At 38.6% G+C, this 22135-nt stretch overlaps 2 protein-coding genes across 2 annotated transcripts in view; both read left to right on the plus strand.

Moving 5' to 3' along the window:
* LOC137046683 (NACHT, LRR and PYD domains-containing protein 3-like) overlaps positions 1 to 22135 on the plus strand; it is a 233284-nt gene that overhangs the window by 31073 nt on the left and 180076 nt on the right. The gene's annotated exons all lie outside the window — the stretch shown is intronic.
* LOC137089606 (NLR family CARD domain-containing protein 3-like) overlaps positions 1 to 22135 on the plus strand; it is a 75648-nt gene that overhangs the window by 16551 nt on the left and 36962 nt on the right. Inside the window, exons 4-6 of the mRNA XM_067453196.1 lie at positions 5476 to 5649; positions 8593 to 8754; positions 18339 to 18385. Of these exons, the coding sequence (XP_067309297.1) occupies positions 5476 to 5649; positions 8593 to 8754; positions 18339 to 18385 (383 nt within the window). The remainder of the gene's footprint in view (positions 1 to 5475; positions 5650 to 8592; positions 8755 to 18338; positions 18386 to 22135) is intronic.

Raw genomic sequence — 22135 nt, forward strand, 5'->3', positions numbered from 1 at the left:
TACAATGCTTTTCAGGTTTTTATAGGTCTAACATTAGTTTTTAGGTAGAGAAATTGAATAAAGTAGGCTAATGAAATGTAAAATAGCTGCATATTTAACTGTTTAAATTAAAGAATAATCCTTCCAAAAGCTATTTAATCAAGAGCATTTTGGGATTCCTGTGTGTGTGTGTGTGTGTCAGATCTGCTTCAAGGTCTTCATGATAATGTAGCATTTCTGTGTTTAGAATCCAGTATTACTGTAATCCTATATTGTCTTTTATGAGTTTAATAAAGAACTCCATCTAGTCTTCTCTCCAAACCGAACCCGTCATCTGTAAAGAATGATCGACTTTTAAGCGCGGCAGGTTGACGCATATAGAGAAGAGCGAAATGTTTGAATTTGCATGGTAACTCAAATGTTTTTTTATTTATTTTTACCACTTTCGTTTTTTTGGCTAGATATTTCGTTTGATTGGCATTTGAACTGAATTTAGAAATGCTTTGGAAAAGAAAAAATTGGCATTTAATAAACGAAATAATTTTTTTTAAATGGAGACAGCGTTTGGAGTGAGTGCATGCAAAATAATTAGTTCCCTGAGTCCACTAATAAAAATAGACAGTTTATAGTTTATAATTATGTCTTGAACTCATCTGTATAGCTAAAAATGACAAGAGTATTGTGAATTGTTTAATCTCTCTTAAAGGAAGAAGGAAAAAATGAGAACGTCAGCGCTTTTATCGGCCGTGGGTTAAAGAAAACATAGCCTAACTACGAAACTAAATAGGCCTAAGTACGTTTAGGCCTAAACATTAGCCAGCCTGTAATATTATTATTTTAATTTATATGTTGATTATGAAAAGTGAGCAGCATGAGTAAGAATCGCAATATGTTTGAGACATGGGGAGTCACATGATTTTGATCACTTCGAGTTTTATTTTCTAGAAAGTCTTTCTTAAAAAATATATTTAGTTTTGTATAAATTGTATTTTTATTTTGATCGATGTTTCATCAATTAATTGCCTGTTTATTAGATAAGAAGCAAACTAAGATCGTCTGGAATGGATTGACGTGCGTAACTGGCCTGTTTCCTCGGCCTTTGAGTAAGGCTGAAAATACAGGCTAGCTCTTTCTGCTTTAATACATTTCTTGAATACATGTCTTAATTACAGTATATATAGCCTGTAGTCCTTATTAGGAGAAAATATATGTCCTTTTAACTACATTATCTTGTTATTACGACACATTTGAGTGGGAAATATAATATATAGGCCCTATGTTGCAGCAATACGTCACCGCAACAGGTGACCTGTAAATGCGGAAAAAACGTTTCCATTGCAGTTTTGCGAAAATGTCCTTTTTCGAATCGCCTGAAAAACCACCTCATGAGAGCGTAAAAACTTTTTTGCGATATATGGGAGTTTTTGCGAAATTGCCACGTTTCCATTGGGCGTATTTTCAATTCGCAATTTCAATTTGCGCAATTTGAAGGGTAATGGAAACACGCTTTGTGTCTGCTTGGATACTCATCAAGATGGACATGCTGACATACTTCTTGTTTGAGTTGGTCCGTTTAAGTGCAAGTCTTTAAAGAGAACTCAATATTTGCGCGCTGTGAGACGAGTGCGCGCTTTCGGATGATGCACAGAGACAGATCAGCGCGCGCGCTCTCATTCGCGTCTTCTGGCGAATATACACGGGTGATATTAGCGCTGTTGTAATGTATCACCGAGGAGCCAGCACGTGTATCCATCTACAGAAACATACATAAAGCATTATTTTCAAGTTACAACCCATATTATTGATGCGTCATCATGCTCAGCTCAACCCAGATTCAGAATATACATTATATCCGAGTCCTGATCGGGATGTAACATCCGATTCCGATCGAGTCTGAAATCACGTGATCGGGCCCGATTTCCGATCATGTGATCGGATCGGGACATCCCTAATATGTGGTATATGGTTACTCTCCATAGGCATACTAGTTTTTCTAATGTACAAACTGTATAATATATCCCCCTACACTAACCCTACCCCTAAACCTACCCATCACAGAAAACTTTTGGCATTTTTTGAATTTCAAAAAACACCATTTAGTATGTTTTAGTATGAGGACACAGATATCGTCATAAACTATGTTTACGTTGTAATATCCATGTCATTGTACACATTTCCCAGATAGCAGACAAACAGTGAATCAGTGTTGAATCAATGTTAATGCATCAACTAAAATATCATTGAATCAATGTTGAGATCTCAATGTTGAGAATATTGATTTTTCATCAGGTTTGCACCCTGAAATAATGTTATTTCAACGATGAAAAATAGATCAAGATGGGCTTAAAATCAATAGTTTTCCAACTAAAATTAAACCACTTATTTAAGTGAATCAATGTTGAATCAGTGTTAATGCATCAATCAAAATATCATTGAATCAATATTGAAATATAACATTGATTTTTCATCAGGTTTGCACCCTGAAATAATGTTAATTCAACAATGAAAAATAGATCAATCTTGCTTTATGTACAGCAGGATTCTATGCCAGTTAATTTGTCTCTTTATTTTATTCCTTTTAATCAGAGACCATGTGTGGCTGCAGTCGATATGATTTTGCATTAAAAAGTCACTCAAAGTAAACAACATCCTTCAGTTTACATGCAAATGTATTTATTTATGCCCCCACAGTTACAACAGGAAATATCACATTGACTTAAAACAATTACATCTGAATTTATGACACAAATGAGAAGAGCCTGGAAAAACATGACAACGTGCATCTGCAAAATGGAAGTAAATACAAATGTAAACTTGCCAATAAATACAGAAATGACACAGTACTACTGAAAGAAAGAAGGTAGAAGAAAGAATAAAATCCTCCAAACTCAGGGGTTTCCACCACGAGCAATGCCCCGAAGCCTTTCAGGTTGTAATGGAGCCAGTTCTGCACCGTTCCAGCAAAGATAAACTCTGATGCCTCTTATTATCAGCATTCACGGCATCTAAAACAACAAGAAGTTAGTAAATATTTGGATATGTGATTAATTATACATTACAAATATAGCCTACTACAAAATTAAGTGAAACTTGAAATTTTATCAAAATCTTGATATCCCAGTTAAAACACGGTAACAATAAATTCAGGACTATTTAATGCATTTTAGTATAGACTTTAAAGGACCTGCAGACACACAATGAATGAAAAAGCAAAGTGACTATATCCGGTGTTTTATCTAATAATATTATTGTATTTAATAGTAAATAAATAAAGTGTGAAAATGAAACAAGTAAATGAATGACTAAATAGCTAAATTAAGAAAATAAAAGAGGAGCTGTATAGGCTACATGGTGGTTTGGAAGAGATTTTTTTTTCCATTTACAACACGAACTGGAGGCACAACTGTTTGCTAAATTTCTGTAGTTTGATCTAGCTGCCTACAGAACTTAAAGATCTCACTCTTTTCTTTTTTTCTTGCTGCATTAAAGATTAAACTGTAATGATGTAATTGTGATCTGCTCTCGTGATGATATCTCACAGCTGAAGCTGAACTGATTGTATTTCCACTCACCGCGCTAACAGGTCAATCAGTTCTAGTTCTGCTTCAGCTGTGAGATACTCTCACGAGTGGCGAACACAATTACTGACAAGCCAGAAATTAATCTAACCTTCCTATCGCCTCTCGTTTATACACTGGACGAATATAGGATGATTCAAAATGATTCATCTGTGTGTGCAACGAGTGAGATACGTTTGTGGATCCGCGCCGCGCATTCATTGACTTGTGAGTCGATCCTATATGGCCTCAAAATCCAAATGAATCAAATAGGAACGACTCACAAGTCAATGACTGCATGAGTTGCACGAGTCAGAATTCGGACGCAATTCACAGTATATATGCCAATCTTAAGAAAGAAAAAAAATGAATACAAATATGATATGGTTTGGTGAAAAACAAACTGAAACTCAATGTATTAAGATTATCCTGGCCGTTGGTTGTGTAACTTATGAGGGCGCTCATGTGACTATTATTAACATTGCAGTTCACTCTAACTCGCTGAGGAGAAACACACAAGTTGTAAAACATAAAGATGAATAAAAACCCTAAATTAAAATTGAGATGAATTTTATAATTATATTTTTGTAGGCCACTTACCTCTAAAAAAACATGGTCATTGTCCTGTGTCCCTTTTTCGCGATTGAAGTCTGTTCAGCTGCGCTTGCTTTGATCTGATTGGTGGATGTCTTGAAGGTGCATTACCGCCACCTGCTGGATTGGATTGTGGCTCATTCGATAGGGACAAATATTCTAAATTCTTTATTAACTCTGTATTCTTTAGATAAATAATGAAATACATGTACATTCTACATGATTTAAATAATAATAATAGGCTACATTTTTATTTATTTAAAACTGATAGACAAAATTTATGGTAGAAGTTCTTTGGTTTTTTTTATTTGTTTTTTACATTTTTTATTATAATAACATGAAACACAGAATGACAACATTACATGCCAGTAAGCAGGAAAATAATATACCTTTTAAAAAGATTCATAGTTTTTACAGCTTTCTTATTGGAAGAGTCAGAAATCAAACACGCATACAATTTTAACTCTTCCAGAAAAATTTAAAGAAAGGCTTACAATTACAAAATTTACATTTATGTATTTTTTGTGAATCCACATACTCGTTGGTGTACTCATCATATCCTTTGAGGATAATAAATGTGCTAACATTTACACAAATGTACCCAATTGATTTGGACTTGCCTTAGCATGTTGAATAATGTGACAGATAGATTGACCGTAAGCCTCACCGGTGGAGAATTAAGATGACCAAACATCAGCATTGATTCAATGTTTGTCTTTTCAACACTGAAAAGCATGGAATTATCAACATTGATCCAATATTATTTAGCAGTGAATTTTCAACATTGGTCCAATATGGTGTTAGCATTGAATTTTCAACATTGATCCAATATTACTTAGCATTGAAATTTCAACCTCAACCAAAATGATGATTCTGATGGAATTTCAACATTAAATCAATGTCACCATGCTATCTGGGTTGTGTCCTCATAAACCATATACAAGAACACACACACACTAACAGCAGGCCCTGACAGGAGGAGGACAGGAGGAGGAGGACAATTCCCACACTTTTATTAGCCCCGGGTCCAGTGGACCCGAACATCCTGTGTGTAATATAAATGTGTATGGGGGGTGTACTGTGTGTGGTCTTTGAAAATGTATTCTGATAAATATTCCTCACAGAAAATGAGCCAAGGCCAATGAGTCTCAGTTTGAAAAAATAATTAATCATATCATTTTTCTTTCGATAAAAAAGGACACCATACAAGAGTTACCTGCAGTAAATCAGTCAGTCAATCAGCATGATCTTTTATGTTGAAGTTGGTTAACCAAGGAAGTATTGTAGTGTCATGGAGACACCAGCAAACTAGCATGCCTTATAACCAAATTACCCCCTTTTGCAGATTAACAGCCTGTGGTTTCACTGATCAGTGCTGTGAAGTTGTGGCTTCAGCTCTACAATCACCAAACTCCTCCCTGAGAGAGCTGGACCTGAGTAGCAATGACCTACAGGACTCGGGAGTGAAGCTGCTCTGTGCTGGACTGAAGAGTCCAAACTGCCAACTCAACATACTGAGGTATTTAAAGGGTTAGTTCACCCCAAAAAATAAATTACCCCATGGTTTACTCACCCTAAAGTCATCCTAGGTGTATACCGTAGTTCCTCAAATAAAAGCCTGTAGTCAATTAAACGCTGGGCCTCTTATAGTGGCCAGGGGCGTGGTCAACACGAACAAATAAAGGCCAGTCTCAAATTAAGGATGGGGGGGGGGGGATTAGTGTGGATAATCTCCTAAGTGCCTTTCATTTAATGTGCATTCAAGTTCATCGTAATGTACAGTAGGGTTATGCCCTGAAGGCTGACCGACATCACGATGGAGCTGTAACCTTCCTGATGCCACGCGCCCCATTGCAAGTCTTGCTAGTGCGACACACACTAATCTCTTCTGTAGTTAACCTAAAAACTTGGCTGGGTGTTACGGGTGTGTGGTGCAGCAAAGATGAGGAGATCCAGGACTTCCAAACAGACAGGCTTAATTATCATAAACTTTAAACAGAACACCAAACACTACAAATATAATGTAACATAACTCAACTTAACGTAGCATAACTCAAGACCAGACAAAGAGGGAATGAGCATGGGGGTACTAAATACACACACTGAAGACTGACTAAACGAGGGGCACAGGGGAAGCTGAACACAGCTGAAAAGGACTAAACGAACGAATCTTATTTTTAACAATATTGTTTTACACATTGTAGAGATTCTAATTTATGTGATCTTTAGCAACCAAAATATTTCTCTGTTAAATTCTGTTCATGCGTCTGGAGTCTGGACTGTTTCTGTACATCACAGCTATAGGTTGAGAGTGTTAAGAGCCTTGTATTCATTCATCGTCCTAAGAGAGTCTGAGTTACATTGATTGATGATGATGTATTATTTCCGAGAGCTGCCAAAACATTTATTTATTTATGTTTTTAATTGACAGCAGAAAAGTGGCAGGAAACAGAACAAAGGAACATGTGACAACTGAAATCAGGAAACAAAACACAACAAACACAGACCATACATGTAACACAGGGATTGCTCTGCAAATTAAGTTGAGAATATAACTGATACATATATGCCATTTTAAATAGGCTAATGTAGTCTATGAGAGAGGATATGTCTGTGAAAATACCGTGTCAGGCAGGCTACACAAATTTTGATCCTCAAAATATTAGCCTCTCTTCTTTTTTATTTCTTACTCTGCATTTGACTTAAAAAAATATATATATATTTTGTACAAGAAAACAGCATAGGCTTCAAAATAAACTGTTGTTAAAATATTGTAAAGTGATCATATGAACTAGGCAACACGAACAACCTTTTAAAAAGCAATATGCAAAAGCAAAATTTAATATCTCTGTAATGGATTGAGAAAAGTGCGTGCAACCTATTGAAATGTGGATGAGAAATTATTTGGGTTAGCAAAATAACAAAATTATAGTTTTCCCCATGTGCAACCAATATAGAAATTAAGCGTGGAATAAACATTTTACATTTTTCAGACTGACTCAATGGAGGTTAGTGATTAGGCTATCGTAATTCTGACCCAAATTGCTTTTTCGCCTTTTTGGCTGTTGTTTTAAATGGTGATATTTTTGCAAATGTTTCTTGAAAACATTAATGATATCGGTCCACTGGAATGCAATCACTTTTAATTTAAAACGGGTTTATTTAAAGCAATTATTTTTCAAACAGATGGCATTAGAAATATAGGCCTGCCCCTAACAAAAGCCTGCTTCAAATACAAGCCTGTTCCCTTCTGCAGTTCAGGTAAATAAAGGCCCGGTCTTTATTTGAAGAATTACGGTATGTAACTCTTCTTTCAGACAAACAAATATAAGTTATATAAAAAATGTCCTAGCTCTTTCAAGCTTTATAATAGCAGTAAATAAAGTTAATGAAGGGGGTTAATAAAGGCCTTCTGAAGCAAATCAATGCATTTGTGTAAGAAAAATATCCTTATTTAAAACTTTATTAATTAAATTACCCAGCTTCAGGCCGATCGCTTTCCATATTAAACTTACGTAAAAAGTGTAGCACCTCTCGCAGTTCAAAATGCTTACACTATCTCTTTTTTTTTACTTTAATTGGTTGACTTTCCTGCAGTAAATCAGTCAATCAATCAGCATGATCTTTTATGTTGAAGTTGGTTAACCAAGGAAGTCTTGCAATGTGATGGAGACACCAGCAAACTAGCATGCCTTATAACCAGAGTATACCCTTTTTTGCAAAATAACAGCATACAAGCTGTCATAGAAATGGTCTATTCTAATATTCTGTTCCTCTGACTTACATTACTGGGTGTCTCAGGCACCACACACTGGCTTGATCCCAATATATTTATTATACTCTGACAATCCAATCTATTAAATCTTTTTTTAAGTTGCCAGCCACCTTTAGGGTTTTTGAACATTTTCACCTAAATTGAATAGCTCATAAAATATTTGTTTTGTGAATATCGGAGCATGCAATATATCAAAATAAGTAGATGACCATCTTCTTTAAACAAAAAAATATGTATTCTAGCTTCTTGCAATCCTTTTTTATTAACACTTGAATATGGGTAAATTTTATAAATAAAGCAATATTTTGAACAAAAAGCTTAGAAAATCACGTTTTTGTGAAAGACTGTATCCAGATCAGATTTCTTGCTGTCAGAAATAACTCTTCTGGGACATTGTAAAGGCATAAATTGATGAGGGGGGTTTGCAGGGTCTGATGGCCGTGGTGGTTCATGTTCATGTATTTTGATAAACAAACAGATGTAATTTAAAAGCATACCTTTCCGAAAGTACTCTCATATATTAGGCAGTACCACGATTTCATTGCAGTCAGTCAGATGTCTGTCTACTTGATGGGTCAAATTAAGCCTGCAATCTGGCAGTTGAAGAGCCCTGTTATTTATTATATTTGTATATTCTCCAAAAATTAAGCACACTGACTGAATAAGAACACTTACTTCTTGTTGTAGATTATCTCAGTGTTTGGTGACAAAGGAAGGTTGTGGTGCTCTGGCATCAGCTCTGAGTTCAAACCCTTCACACCTGAGAGAGCTGGATCTGAGCTACAATCACCCAGGAGATTCAGGACTGAAGCTGCTCTCTGATAAACTCAGCCATCTGGACAAACTCAAGTATGTGGATCAGTAAGAATTATCCTCTGTGTGTTTGTGTCTATCTATGTGCGTGTGTGTGTGCGTGTGTGTGTGCGTGTGTGTGTGTGCGCAGTAGGGGTGTCCCCGACTAAGGATTTACACATTCGAATCAGAATTTTCGAATCTCTCTATGGTCGACCAAAAGTCGAATCATCTGTGTGTGTGTAAACCATAGACTGAAAAAAAAAACGGTATAAACGGGTTGGAAAAGGCAGGACACTAGTCAGTAAGAAGCTTAGACTATTTTTATTTTACTTTACACACGGCACACAGCCACCACTTTTAATAAAGTGATCAAAACTAGGCTACACTACATTCGTAAACCGTTCTCTCATAACATTTAAAAGCCGCGATCGAAACACAGAACATCACACAAATATATAAAATAACATTTTGATAAATAAACCTAAAAAAATACCTGCCTAGAGAGGAAAAGAACACTTTGAGTGCGTTTATATGCACGTTCTTAAGCCGATTGTGCCTGAAGGGGGTCGCATACCGGACTGAAGCTCAGCGCCGTGTCTCAGGTATCTCACTTCAGGCAGACGTGAACGGTATGCGTGCAAGCTCAATTTTGAATCGACTTCTGACAGAAGAGCTGCACGATGAGTGTATCTTGTAGCACAGGGTAAAATCAGCACGTACATTCAGGGTTTGAGAGAAATATACATTTAATAGCCACGGACAGGCATCGAATGCGGCCGTCGGTGTATGTGTTCGAATTTTAAAGGTGTGGCGCATCCGGTGCGAAGCTCAGTGCCCTTAAAGGGCCGATCGCTCAGCGCCGCGACACATCTTTATAATACTAATATTGAGCACCCCCATATTGCCAAAATGGTATGATCCTCGTTTCATAACACCTGCGAAGATTCGACCATGAGATCAGTGGTCGAATCCGGTCCTGCATATCGATGCATCGAATCTTCGACTATTAGGGGTCACCCCTAACACCAATTTATTCAGCAGACTCATATCCAGGCCATACTCTGTTAGAAGTCTAATTTCTCTCCTAATATTCTCCCCCATTTTAGCCTCTTCCAGTGGGAATGCGTCTTGTCAATACAGTGCTTATCATTTTAAATGTTCGTGTCACGAAATGACAAGTGATGGTCAAGTAACTTAATTTGTGGTAGTCCTCCATCCAGATATCCGTTGTCATTCTAATCGAATTCACCTGAATGTCATTTAGCTGCTCAACCAGCTTTGTTCGTTTCTCTGTTGCCAGCTCATGACACTGTTTTGACACGGTGGGATCAGGCAGTACGTCCTGCGCTGCCACTGAACCATATGTAGCACTGATGTTAATAAGCTGATGGGCCAGCTCAATATAACCCCCTCCTTCAATGGAACGAAATGGCCTTATGTCTTTACAGCAGTACTCAACGCATTTTTCAGTCACTTTTTGTTTGGCCTGCTGAGGGATTTTTCTTGAGTTACTAACAAATGCAGTGATGCTCGGCTGCAGTAGCCCAGGTGACATACAAACTCCATCCACATGACACTGCAGGACGGGATTCCCGGTCCACTTTCTGTCATATTTCATGAGAACTCCGCAATCCCTACATTGAACATAACCAACAGGTTCATCAGTATCGGCCTTGACAGCTATGCAGAAATACTTCCACACTGTAGACTTTCCTTCATTTTCGGAGGTTTTAAAATCTTCTGCGGCCAACTTCTTTTTAACATCTTCCATCGTTGTGCTGCCAGCCACATGTAGCCTAATATGCACACACACACGTTGTCAAAGCGATTTAAACAAATTTCCGCACACAAGAAGACGGATGTTAGGGTAATATTTTAAATGTATTTTAATCACAAAACAACCTTTGCAACAAGTTAAACAAGCCCATTGGCTACCTACATAATAAGCTGTTTTAAAGGTGCCCTAGAATGAGTTGAAACAATATGTTAAATTGGTTTCTGATATCTACATAGAGGGTATGTGGCTTATTTAAGTGCAAAAATTGTCCAGATACAGTTTTACAGATCCATGTACAACCCTATCGCTAAAGTCACCAAGAATATTTATACAAAAAAAAAAATTGCCACTAGATGGCGGGCCAGAATATAGTCATGGGATAATTTAATAAATAAATACATAAAAATAACTCAAAAAATAAAAGAGGATTTGAATAAGCCCATTATTGGCATGTTTGAGTGCTCTTAAAGAACTATGTTTTATTATTTCCACTTTCCATATTGTGAATTATAAATGTATTTTAATTTGCTTGTTACACATGGAACCTATTGTAATAAATATTTGACGTCACGTAGCATACTTTTACACTCAGAATTATTCCTTGGCATCCTCACGTAGGCTAGTAAACTGCATTTTTTTTTAAAGTGTTTGCGTGTTGGAGGTAGGCTAAACGATTATTACATCGAGTGCAGAGGGATGTTAACATTTAAGATACCACTATCAAAGACTTTAAAGAGGAAAGTTAACTGCAAAAACAGGGCATACAAAGAAGAATGGGAAGACATCTGTGCATCTGTGCACAAAGAATATAATATCAGACGGCACCACGAGACGAAGCATGGCACCTTTTTTGCTGGTTCTTGTCAATATTTTTTGATAAAAAGGAAGTTGAATTTGAGTTGTTATCGTTCACATGTTGGTGCTGACACCCTGCGATATAGGCAAACGTTTCAATGTTTAACTGTTCGTTTGATCATCATACCAGACATTTCATGACGGCTCTTTTAGAGGCGTGTCTAGCGATCCATTCCACATACTCTTGAGTGTCTTTCAGAACTTTTTCAATTGAAAGCTCTCAATTTATCCCAAAATAAAACTTTGCTGCCTAAACGCTGCTGTATTTTTTTTTGAAGGCAAAATAACTAAAGACAAAATTGATTGAATGTTGATATAACTAGATTCGCACTGCCCGCTCTGAGCGGGGTTCGAACTCGGGTATTTTCTGCACGGGAGTCTGACGCTCTAACGATGAGGCTAAATGCTGCATAATTTTCCACTGGCCACTAGTGAGCGTCTTTTGAAATGACGGGAGTTTACCTGCACAGTTCTCATTAGCTTGCCTCCGTTACACTGACAGATATATTTCAGAACCAGCCGCTATCAAAACAATCTGCTAGATTCGGCAGATGCGGGCGCGGGCCAGATATTATCGCTGGCGGGCCACCCGCGGGCCACCAGTTGCCGACCACTGCTATAAATTGTCCCTAGGATGTAATGCTCTGTTTTTGCCTTATTTGGAAGGGTCATGAATATTAATGTTTAGCTCTGCTCGGATTGGCTTATTTCAGCAGCTCACACAAGCGCAGTTGTTCAGCGAAGCGGCTCGTGAGTCCTAACAGAACACAGACCGACTGAATGACACTTTAAGCAGAACATCTCAAATGGAGATGTGAAATGGAGCTTACTTGTTTATTGGTGTTTTCAGATCATCTGTGCGCGAGAATGAGAGATAAAGAGCTCGGGTGCACATGGTTGCCAGAATGCACGAAGGATTGAGTGAGCGATCTGTAAGCAAATAAACTAACGTAGTATGGCATGCCTATCTACGGTTGTATTTTGTAATATAAAATATTAACCTTTGTCATTAGACACACTATTTAGTTTTGTATGGTACTTGGTAGGGGTGGTAATCTTTTACCATCTCACGATTCAATTCGATTCCGATTATTGAGGCCACGATTCGATTCATAATTGATTTTCGATTCAAATCTATCAAATCTATCAAAAATATCAAAGTTAAATCCGCACCCGCCCAGACCCGTTAATATTTGCCCCGTTACCCGACCTGTGCCCACGATAAATCACACGCTAAAATCATTCAAATTAAAATGCTTTATTTTTTATCTTGCACCTCTCAAAATCAACAGCATCATGAATGGGCTAATGAAAGAGGCTCTGCCTTTATAGACTCGTTGTCAACAATTTCATATACTCCACTCACCAACTTTACTTTTACTCAATTTGCTACCCTAGGCAAGATTTTACTTGGTGCCCCTTGTATCAAGGTTTGTATATGTTGGTTGTGTTTTTATAATTTTAAAAATAAAAATAAACAAACACACACACACACACACACACACGTCTGGTTCACTATCTTTGTGGGGACTCTCTATAGACGTAATGCTTTTTATACCGTACAAACCGTATTTTCTATTCCCCTACACTGCCCCTAAACCTAAACCTACTCATCACAGGAAACATTCTGCATTTTTACTTTCTCAAAAAAAAAACTTATCCTGTATGATTTATAAGCATTTTGAAAAGTGGGGACCGGCTCACTTTTCAATGAGCCGGTTGAAAAGTGACTACTATCAGCTATTACTATCCTTATGGGGACATTTGGTCCCCACAATGTAATATAAACAAGGACACACACACACACACACACACACACACACACACACACACACACACACACACACACACACACACACACATATATACAAAAATATGTGTATACGTATATCCTCCACTAAACTATGCATGCTCATGTTTTCACCATGAATTAAACTTTAAAAAAAAATAAAAAATTATATTTAGTGTGAAAAAATCACTAATTTTGGCGCCCCTATGGACGAGTGGCGCCCCTAGCATTTGCCTATTCCGCCTATGCTACGGGCCGGCCCTGCTTTTACTTCATCCATTGCTACTCCTGCAACGCTCGCTCCGACTGGGCTACGAGAGGCATCCATAGGCATCAACAAAAGTTGCACTGTCGCAGTGGTGGTGACGTAATGCTTCAAACAGGTCATTTGGACATAGAAATTGTAATACAGTATGTTCGAGGGGGAAGAAGGAGGCGGGAACCGGCGAACATTTAAAAGACTTTACCAAACAAAACGAAAGTAATGTGGGCAGCCCCTCACGGACAACTGCCACGCACACACATAATAAAACGTAAACACAACTCAACGTCAAATCAAGGTCTGGTGATCTCTCGTCCTTATATGTCTCCGAGCTCCCTCAGAGGACTCGGTGTGGCTCGCAGGTGACGCTCATTCACAATCACGCCCCGGTCTCGCTCTCTCACTCACTCGTCCACCTCGCCACAGAAATATTGCACATATTTTTCATCCGCGCTACTACCCGCCCGCAGAGAGTTGATTATCTGCCCGCATCCCCGCCCATGATTTTTATAAATGTCACAATTTGCCACTTTTATGCCGTTACAGGACTCTACGTCGCGTATAGGCTAGTTACTAAATGGAGACGAACAGCCAGCTGATTTTATTCATTTATTAAATCGATTCTTGGACATTTCAGATCGATTCTGAATCGTTGCAAATGAGAATCTAGATTCTTCTGTGAATTGATTTTTTGGCACACCCCTAGTACTTGGAGTTTCCTATTGGTACTGTACTAGCATCTTGCGTTATCTAGACAATGCTGTCTCTCTAAGAAACTTTCAATGTAATCAGAAATTGTTTAGACAGTCAATAAGTGGATAAAATCAGTCCAACTTTGAGGTGATAAAAAAAAAAGGTTTCAAAGTCTCTATTTGATAGCTTCATTTTAATTTTAGCAATATATCTAAGTAAAAAAAACCTGCTTTTTATCACAGTGCTAATCTGCTTATTAAAACTCAGGCTGGAATCAAAAATTACACCAAGATTCCTGACACAGTCATGAACATTTCATTTCAGTTTTGTCATTGTTTAGCTGTAAGAAATTCATATCCATCCAACATTTTGTGTCACGCAGACAGACCGAGTAGACACAGAGCCTTTGTTGTTTTTGACAGGAAGATAGAGCTGAGTATCATCTGCATAACAGTGGTAAGATAAATTGTGTCTCTGGAAAATTTGTCCAAGTGGAAGCATATATAATGCAAACAGAAGAGGTCCCAAAATGGAACCCTGGGGTACACCGTAAGAAATTGGAGCCCAAGATGAAAAACGATTTCCTACTTTCACTGAAAAAGTTCTTTCTTTGAGATAAGAGGCAAACCACTTCAGCACAGGCCCCAGTTTGATGATTTTTTAATGTTAGTGTTTCTCTGTGACTGAGTTTTCTATTGAAAGAAAAGCAGAGAAAACACAATCAGATGCTGTCAGCTGCTTGATGATCAGAATATAATCATTGTGTAATGGCTCAATTATTGACATAATTCACTGATCCTTCGTTCATCTTCAGAACACAAATGAAGATTTTTTTGTTGAAAGCTGATGGCTGAGAAAGGCTTCAGATAGGCCTTCATTGGCATTCAGTACATTCCCCCTCACAAGACCCATAAAGGCCCTAAACACATCGATACAAAGTCCATCTCACTACAGGGGCTGTACAATAATGTTACAATGCGACAGAAATAGATATTGTGCGCACGAGAATCAAAATAACGACTTTATCCTCCAAGTTATTGACGTGAACTCGACACATGCCGAGAATATGACGCTGATCCGCTGTTCGGATCATGACCCAGAAGAAGAGGAGCGCCGCTATCGCGTGAGATCACATCCAGACAACAACGGAAGACAATAACTTGGCGGATAAAGTCATTATTTTATATCTTCATTTGTGCTGAAGATGAACAAAGGTCTTACGGGTGTCCAACGACATGAGGGTGAGTAATTAATTAAATAATTTTCATTTTTGGGTGAACTAACCCTTTAATGATTCGTCAACACTAAATCCTGTTAATCTCAATAAGAGCTTCTGTCTGACAGAAATAAAGTCAGTCTGGTTAGTAATAACAAGTGAAGAGCGGTGAAAGCGTTTGAAAAAGACATTATGTGATTGGCTGCCAAAAAAAAAAAAACCTGCTAATCTTTTTATAAATTAAGAAAATGATTTATTTATTCATTTTAATGTATTTTATTTATTTTAGAGCTTTTTATGGAAAACATTTTTTTCATAAACACAAACTGCCCTCCACCCAGTGCTATTCACCCAGTTACATTTGAACACACATTATGTTGAATCTACACAACGTGTCAAAATACCATCAACACATTCTGTGTGTTGTTTTTTTAACACATCTCTTTTTGCAGTGTAGACAGCTCTGGTATTTTCATAAGATATATTTATCAAAGTATATTTTTATGCTGCAGGCTGCACAATCATGGGCGTCGCTAGGCCCTAAACTTATGCCTCAGCCCCCCTAAAAAATGTGTGATTAACTTTTAAAACATATGAAACTGGCGGGAGGCTTCGGCTTCGTCCCGGTTTTAAGTCTGTCTCTCCGATCCGCAGCGGCTCTGAGCAGAGCACAGTGCACTTCAGAAGCAGAGGTGTGTGTGTGTGTGTGTGTGTGTGTGTGTGTGTGTGTGTGTGTGTGTGTGTGTGTGTGTGTGTGTGTGTGTGTGTGTGTGTGTGTGTGTGTGTGTGTGTGTGTAAATCTGAGCGTCACTGGTCTGTCACCGCTTGTCAATGTCAAAATATTTGATAAAACCAATCAAATCAGAGTAGGCGGGCTTTATGGTCACAGAAACTGCTGAAGCTGAGCGCAAATTTCAGCAGCGCAACTCGACGTCATGCTGCTAAACTAAACAGTCATGTTTGACAGCTGCTGCTCAAAGTCAGAATTGTTCAACAAAAGAAAAACAATTTTAGGCAAATGAATAAACTTTTGTCTAATTTCGCCATTTTTAACTGAAAATATGCCAATGTGATTCATAATGTAGGCCTAAACGAACAAGAAATATTAACCAAGCCATTTTAATCAGATTAGGCATGAGATTAATAATGAATGTGTATATATTGTAAATTAATATAATTCTATTTGAAACATTCAGTAAATAAAAAAAATAAAAAACTCAGCTTTTTCAGCCTGTGTTGGGCATTAGTAATGAATGTGTTCATATTGTGAATTTAATAAACTTAAAACTTTAATAAACAGTAAATTAACGTGTCTAAGAAAATTATTCATGAAACATAAATATCAGTATGTTAATATCTAAACCATATGTTTACTTTATTCACTGACAAAAACGGAACAAAATATCAGTCAAAGCTCAGCGTTATGAGGGGAAGAGACAGGGCAAGATAAAAACAGAGAAAAAGAGAGATGTGGACATAAGAAGGACAGATAATCTACTGCCCAGTGACATGGTTTTCAAGATATTGTTATCTAATTTTTTGGCCTTCAGAACATCTTAAAATGCACAAATGTAGATCATAGGAATCAACATTTTCTCAGGGGAGCATGTGCCCGAACCACCCTAACATTTGGGATCTATAAACCTGCCTTACATTATTGGGTATGATTAATGCATGTACAGTATGGCCATGCAGTAAGGTGTTAATATTTGCTTTATGAGTAATAATAAACAGCCATATCTTCTGGGTATGCATGTTTGTAAGCTATAAGTTAATAGCGCAATTTGGACCCTAAACTAAATCGTGTTACCATTTTTTCTACAGGCCTACCCTCACTGGGGGCTGAGCCCCCCTGAAATGAAAATCCTAGAAACGCCCCTGTGCACGATTAAGCAAAAATGAAACCGCATGCTATTTTTGTCAAAGGATGTGATTATTATTATTGTTGTTATTGTTATTTACTTTTTTATGAAATGTTTATGCGCAGCTTCTCAGTACGGTGCTGTGATCAGTAGTAAGTGCTGCTCCATCTGAAAGCCAGAGGGCGCTCTCACGCTGAAACTCCAAATATTCACCACAGAATATTACGATTATTACCATAATAATTACGATTAATCGTGCAGTCCTAGATGCAGCACTAACCGACCTGGCCTTAATCACTGTTTAAAATACTGTCAAATAAACTCTCACTTAACAAGCATTTAACTCTGTCTCACACACATGCAACGATGTGTCACACTTGTGCTTCTGTACAAGTGAAAAAGAAACGCTTTAGTTAAGGGTCCATTTCTCACTATAAACTAGTTCATTATTATCATGCATATTGCTGAGATATTGACTGTTTATTACAACTTAAGCTCCTATCAATGCCTTACTCTGCATGACCATATTCTACATCCCTTAATCCTACACAAGACTTAAAGGTCCCGTTTTTGTGTGTTTTTGAAGCCTTGATTATGTTTACAGTGTGCAATATAACATGAGTTCATGTTTCGCGTGTAAAAACAGTATCTGTACAGCGCTATTTCCTCTGTCCTAAAAACGGCCGGATGATTTCCTTGTTCTATGAAGTCCCTCCTTCAGAAACACGTAACGAGTTCTGATTGGGAAAGGTCCCGCCTCTTACCATAACGGGGAGATGCAAGCGCTGAATGCGCGCTCTTCTCCACATGGGAGAGCAACAAGACCACGCCCCCTATTTTGCGTATTCGTATTCCGTTCACTGTAGGCTTTGAAAGGGAACTTCTGTTAAATAAAATATCTCTCTTGGCATTGAACTTTGAGCTTTATAATTTTACAGGTATTATTTATGCTCTAACAGCAACATTACACACAAACTAAAGTTTGAAAGATGGAATCGCGAAGAACGGGACCTTTAAAACCTTAGTGTTGAGCCCAGAGTCATGTCCATACTGTGAAACTTTATTTGGCAACACTTTATTCAAAGGGTCCAGAACAAGTAATTATAATTTGCAGATAAATGAAGTAAATCAAATAAAACATCAATAAATGCTGAAATAATAAATGATGTAAATCTGTTTTCTAGTGTGGATCACGGAGGAGAGATCAGGATAACAGCAGGACCACAGAAATGTAAGTCCTGACACACACACACACACACACACACACACACACACACACACACACACACACACACACACACACACACACACACACACACACACACACACACTGCCCCTGCCCCTAAACCCGCCCATCACACACACACACACACACACACACACACACACTGCCCCTGCCCCTAAACCCGCCCATCACTCACACACACACACACACACACACACACACACACACACACACACACACACTGCCCCTGCCCCTAAACCCGCCCATCACACACACACACACACACACACACACACACACACACACACACACACACACACACACACACACACACAGAGCCCCTAAACCTGCCCATCTCTCTCTCTCTCTCTCTCTCTCTCTCTCTCTCTCTCTCTCTCTCTCTCTCTCTCTCTCTCTCTCTCTCTCTCTCTCTCTCTCTCTCTCTCTCTCTCTCTCTCTCTCTCTCTCTCTCTCTCTCTCTCTCTCTCTCTCTCTCTCTCTCTCTCTCTGGTAGTCCATCGATGTCCGATGATGACTTCTTCTATGACTTGTGTGTTCTTTGATTACTGTAAAGTCCGATGCGGGAAGCACACTGTCTTTTACAGACAGGGCATGTAAAAATGTCTCTGGATTGCCTTGGGGGTGCGGGAACAAGCATTGCCTGTTTTCTCTGATCTCTTTTAGACAGGCGAAGTTCAATTCTCCTGGCTTCCATACAGAAGGGCGGTGAGGCAGATTGCCCGATAAACAGCAATCTTTGTGTAAAGATTTAAATTTGTGTTACTGAACACTCTTTTCCTCATCCTCCCAAATGAAGATGCAGCCTGCTTGATCCTATGTTGAATATCTTGATCTATGCTACAGTCATTTGATAGATAGCTGCCAAGATATTTGAAGTGTGGCACTATAGTAAGTGTGGAATCATGAACAGTGAATACTGGTGGCTTTTGTGGAGGATCCGAGGACCACTGACAAAGGACTTCCGTTTTATTGATATTCACAGCTAGACCCATCCTGCTGTATGCTTTAACAACAGAATTAAGAGTATTCTGTGCAGAGGTACCCTCCTTCCTTCAGGAGCTCAGCAGGAATACAGTCAGGCCCAGGGGACTTGCTGTTTTTCAATTTCTTGATTGCAGCATACACTTCAGAAAAAGAAGGTGAAACATCAAGACTCTGTATGCTTGGTAAAGTTGGTAGTTCCTCCAGCACTGTAAGATCAACTGATGCCTTTTAGTTTAATAAGGCTTGAAAATGCTCTCCCCATCTTTGAACAATACCTGTTTGGTCCTTAATGAGGGTCAGTTCATCAGCTGATCTCAAGGGGCAGATAGAGTAAGATATTGGGCCATAAATGGCCTTAACTGCATTATAAAAATTATGCATATCATGCTTATCTGCAAAGGATTGAATCTGCTGGGCCTTGGATAGCCACCACTGATTCTGTAGTTGCCGCAAGGTCCCTTGCATTGCTTTTCTCTGTCCGTGCCAGACCTTCTTAAGAGTTTCACAAGTTGGATTATTAAGGAAGGCTTTATGGGCAATATGCATTTTTTTAAGGAGGGTGCTAATATGTGTGGAATTTTCGTCAAACCAATCCTGTTTTTTTTTCTTGTGCTTTCCAATAGATTCAACTGCTGCATCATAAAGTGATGTACTTATATAACTCCATTTGCTGTCAATTGTCTCTTCATTCCTGAGAAGAGGCTCAATGTCCTGAAGTTTCTTAGCAACAGAGCATCGGTAGTTGTTCCGTACTTCAGTATCTTGGAGCCTTGCGCAGTTTAGCTTCCCTGACGCTGCCTTTCTAAGATGTACTGCCCGCTGGATCCTCAGGTTTACCTTGGTAACAATCATCCGATGATCCATCCAGCACTCAGCTCCTCTCATAGCTCGAGTTAAGAGCACATCCCTCATATCATTCTGTCTGACAATGACATAGTCTAGCAGATGCCAATGCTTGGATCGTGGGTGTAACCAAGAGGTTTTATATTTGTTTTTTAATTGAAATATGGTATTAGTGATGGTAAGGCTGTGTTCAGCGCAGAGACTCAAGAGTCTTAATCTGTTGGCATTTACATTTCCATGACGTCCAATTATTCCATCCCAAATATCACTATTTCTTCCTACTCTTGCATTGAAGTCACCCAGCAGCAAGATTTTATCATTTTGTGGAGCTTTCCTAAGGGCCTCATCCAATGTCTCATAGAAACTATCCTTCACCTCTTTTTCTGATGGAAGAGTAGGTGCATAAGCACTAATAATAGTGGCATATTGCTTTCCAACAAGAGGGAAGCGGAGTGACATTAGCCTTTCACTGATGCCAATTGGGGCTTCAGTAAGGTTTGGGAGGATGCTATTTTTAATGGCCAAACCAACGCCATGCAGATGCTGTCCTCCTGTAGGGTACACACACACACACACACACACACACTGCCCCTACACCCACCCATCACACACACACACACACACACACACACACACACACACACACACACACACACACACACACACACACACTGCCCCTAAACCCACCCATCACACACACACACACGTTTTTTTTTTGTGACATATGGGGACATTCCATAGGCGTAATGGTTTTTTAACCTTTTGAAATGGCGAGCGCGAGTTGAGTTGCCATAGTTTGCTGTAGCTCTCAAACAATGCTGGATAATGTAGCAAGTCTTCCAGTGAGCGCCGGCAGACACACAACACGTGGATAGACCTTTTTTAACAGTCTGTGGTAGACGAGCGTTACAGCAGATAACACAAAGAACAACATTTCCATCTGTGTGTCTCGTTTGTGGAAATGAGTCGGATAATACATGAAAGTGTTTTCATGTATTATTCGGAAAACATGAAAAGGACATGGAAATGTATAATCACACATTTTTATCAGTTCTAAATGTAGGCCTACATTAAATATGTTTCAAGTTTTTAATACTCTAATCAACATGGGTATGGACAAATATGCCTGTTTTGTGCAAATGTACGTTTATTATTAGTGAAACCATCCTCAGAGCATGAAGACTAGACATGTGTCAAAGGTCACAGATGTTTTTCAGGGAACTAGTTCATGTAGTTCATTCAGAATAAGCAGGTATTTCTCTCATTTTGGGAATATAAATAAAGGGAGTTTTTACACTGGCAGTTTAGTTGAGAACAGGGCACAGTTCGTATGAAAAACTGGTGATGTGAAAGCTGTCATGCGGACCTGAGAGCGCACCAGAACCACACCACACCTGGAGGAGGAATATAGTTCGGCCCCTTTAAGAGATGCGCATTCCTGCCGGTATTTTGTGTGTGTGTGTGTGTGTGTGTGTGTGTGTGTGCGCCCACCGAACTGTGCTGCGATTCACGCAAACAGTGTGAAGAACACGGACCTGGGAGCGCTCTTGTTCATAAAATGCCGTTAAAATTAATTTCTGTAACGCGTTAATTTTGACAGCCCGAGTTATTAGCCTCTTTTTTTTCCGACAGCCTTCGGTGGGACGGCCGTTCTGGACTTTTCCAGAACGCACAGATTGCCAATCCGTCCCTGATGGTAGGAATCATTTGTTAATAAACTTTTTATATTTATAATTTAAATATATTTTTTTATTACATTTGGACAATCTAATGCTGAGAAAAGCCATATTATGGTATTATAATATTATTTATATTAAAGCAGCACTAGGTAACTTTTCAACCTTCATAATATATTTTTTAAGACTCTTGTGATGATAAATCGACTTACAATAGGTTGAATGACACGTC

Source organism: Pseudorasbora parva, chromosome 2, assembly GCF_024679245.1.
Source record: "Pseudorasbora parva isolate DD20220531a chromosome 2, ASM2467924v1, whole genome shotgun sequence".
In the NCBI taxonomy this organism is placed as follows: Eukaryota; Metazoa; Chordata; class Actinopteri; order Cypriniformes; family Gobionidae; genus Pseudorasbora; species Pseudorasbora parva.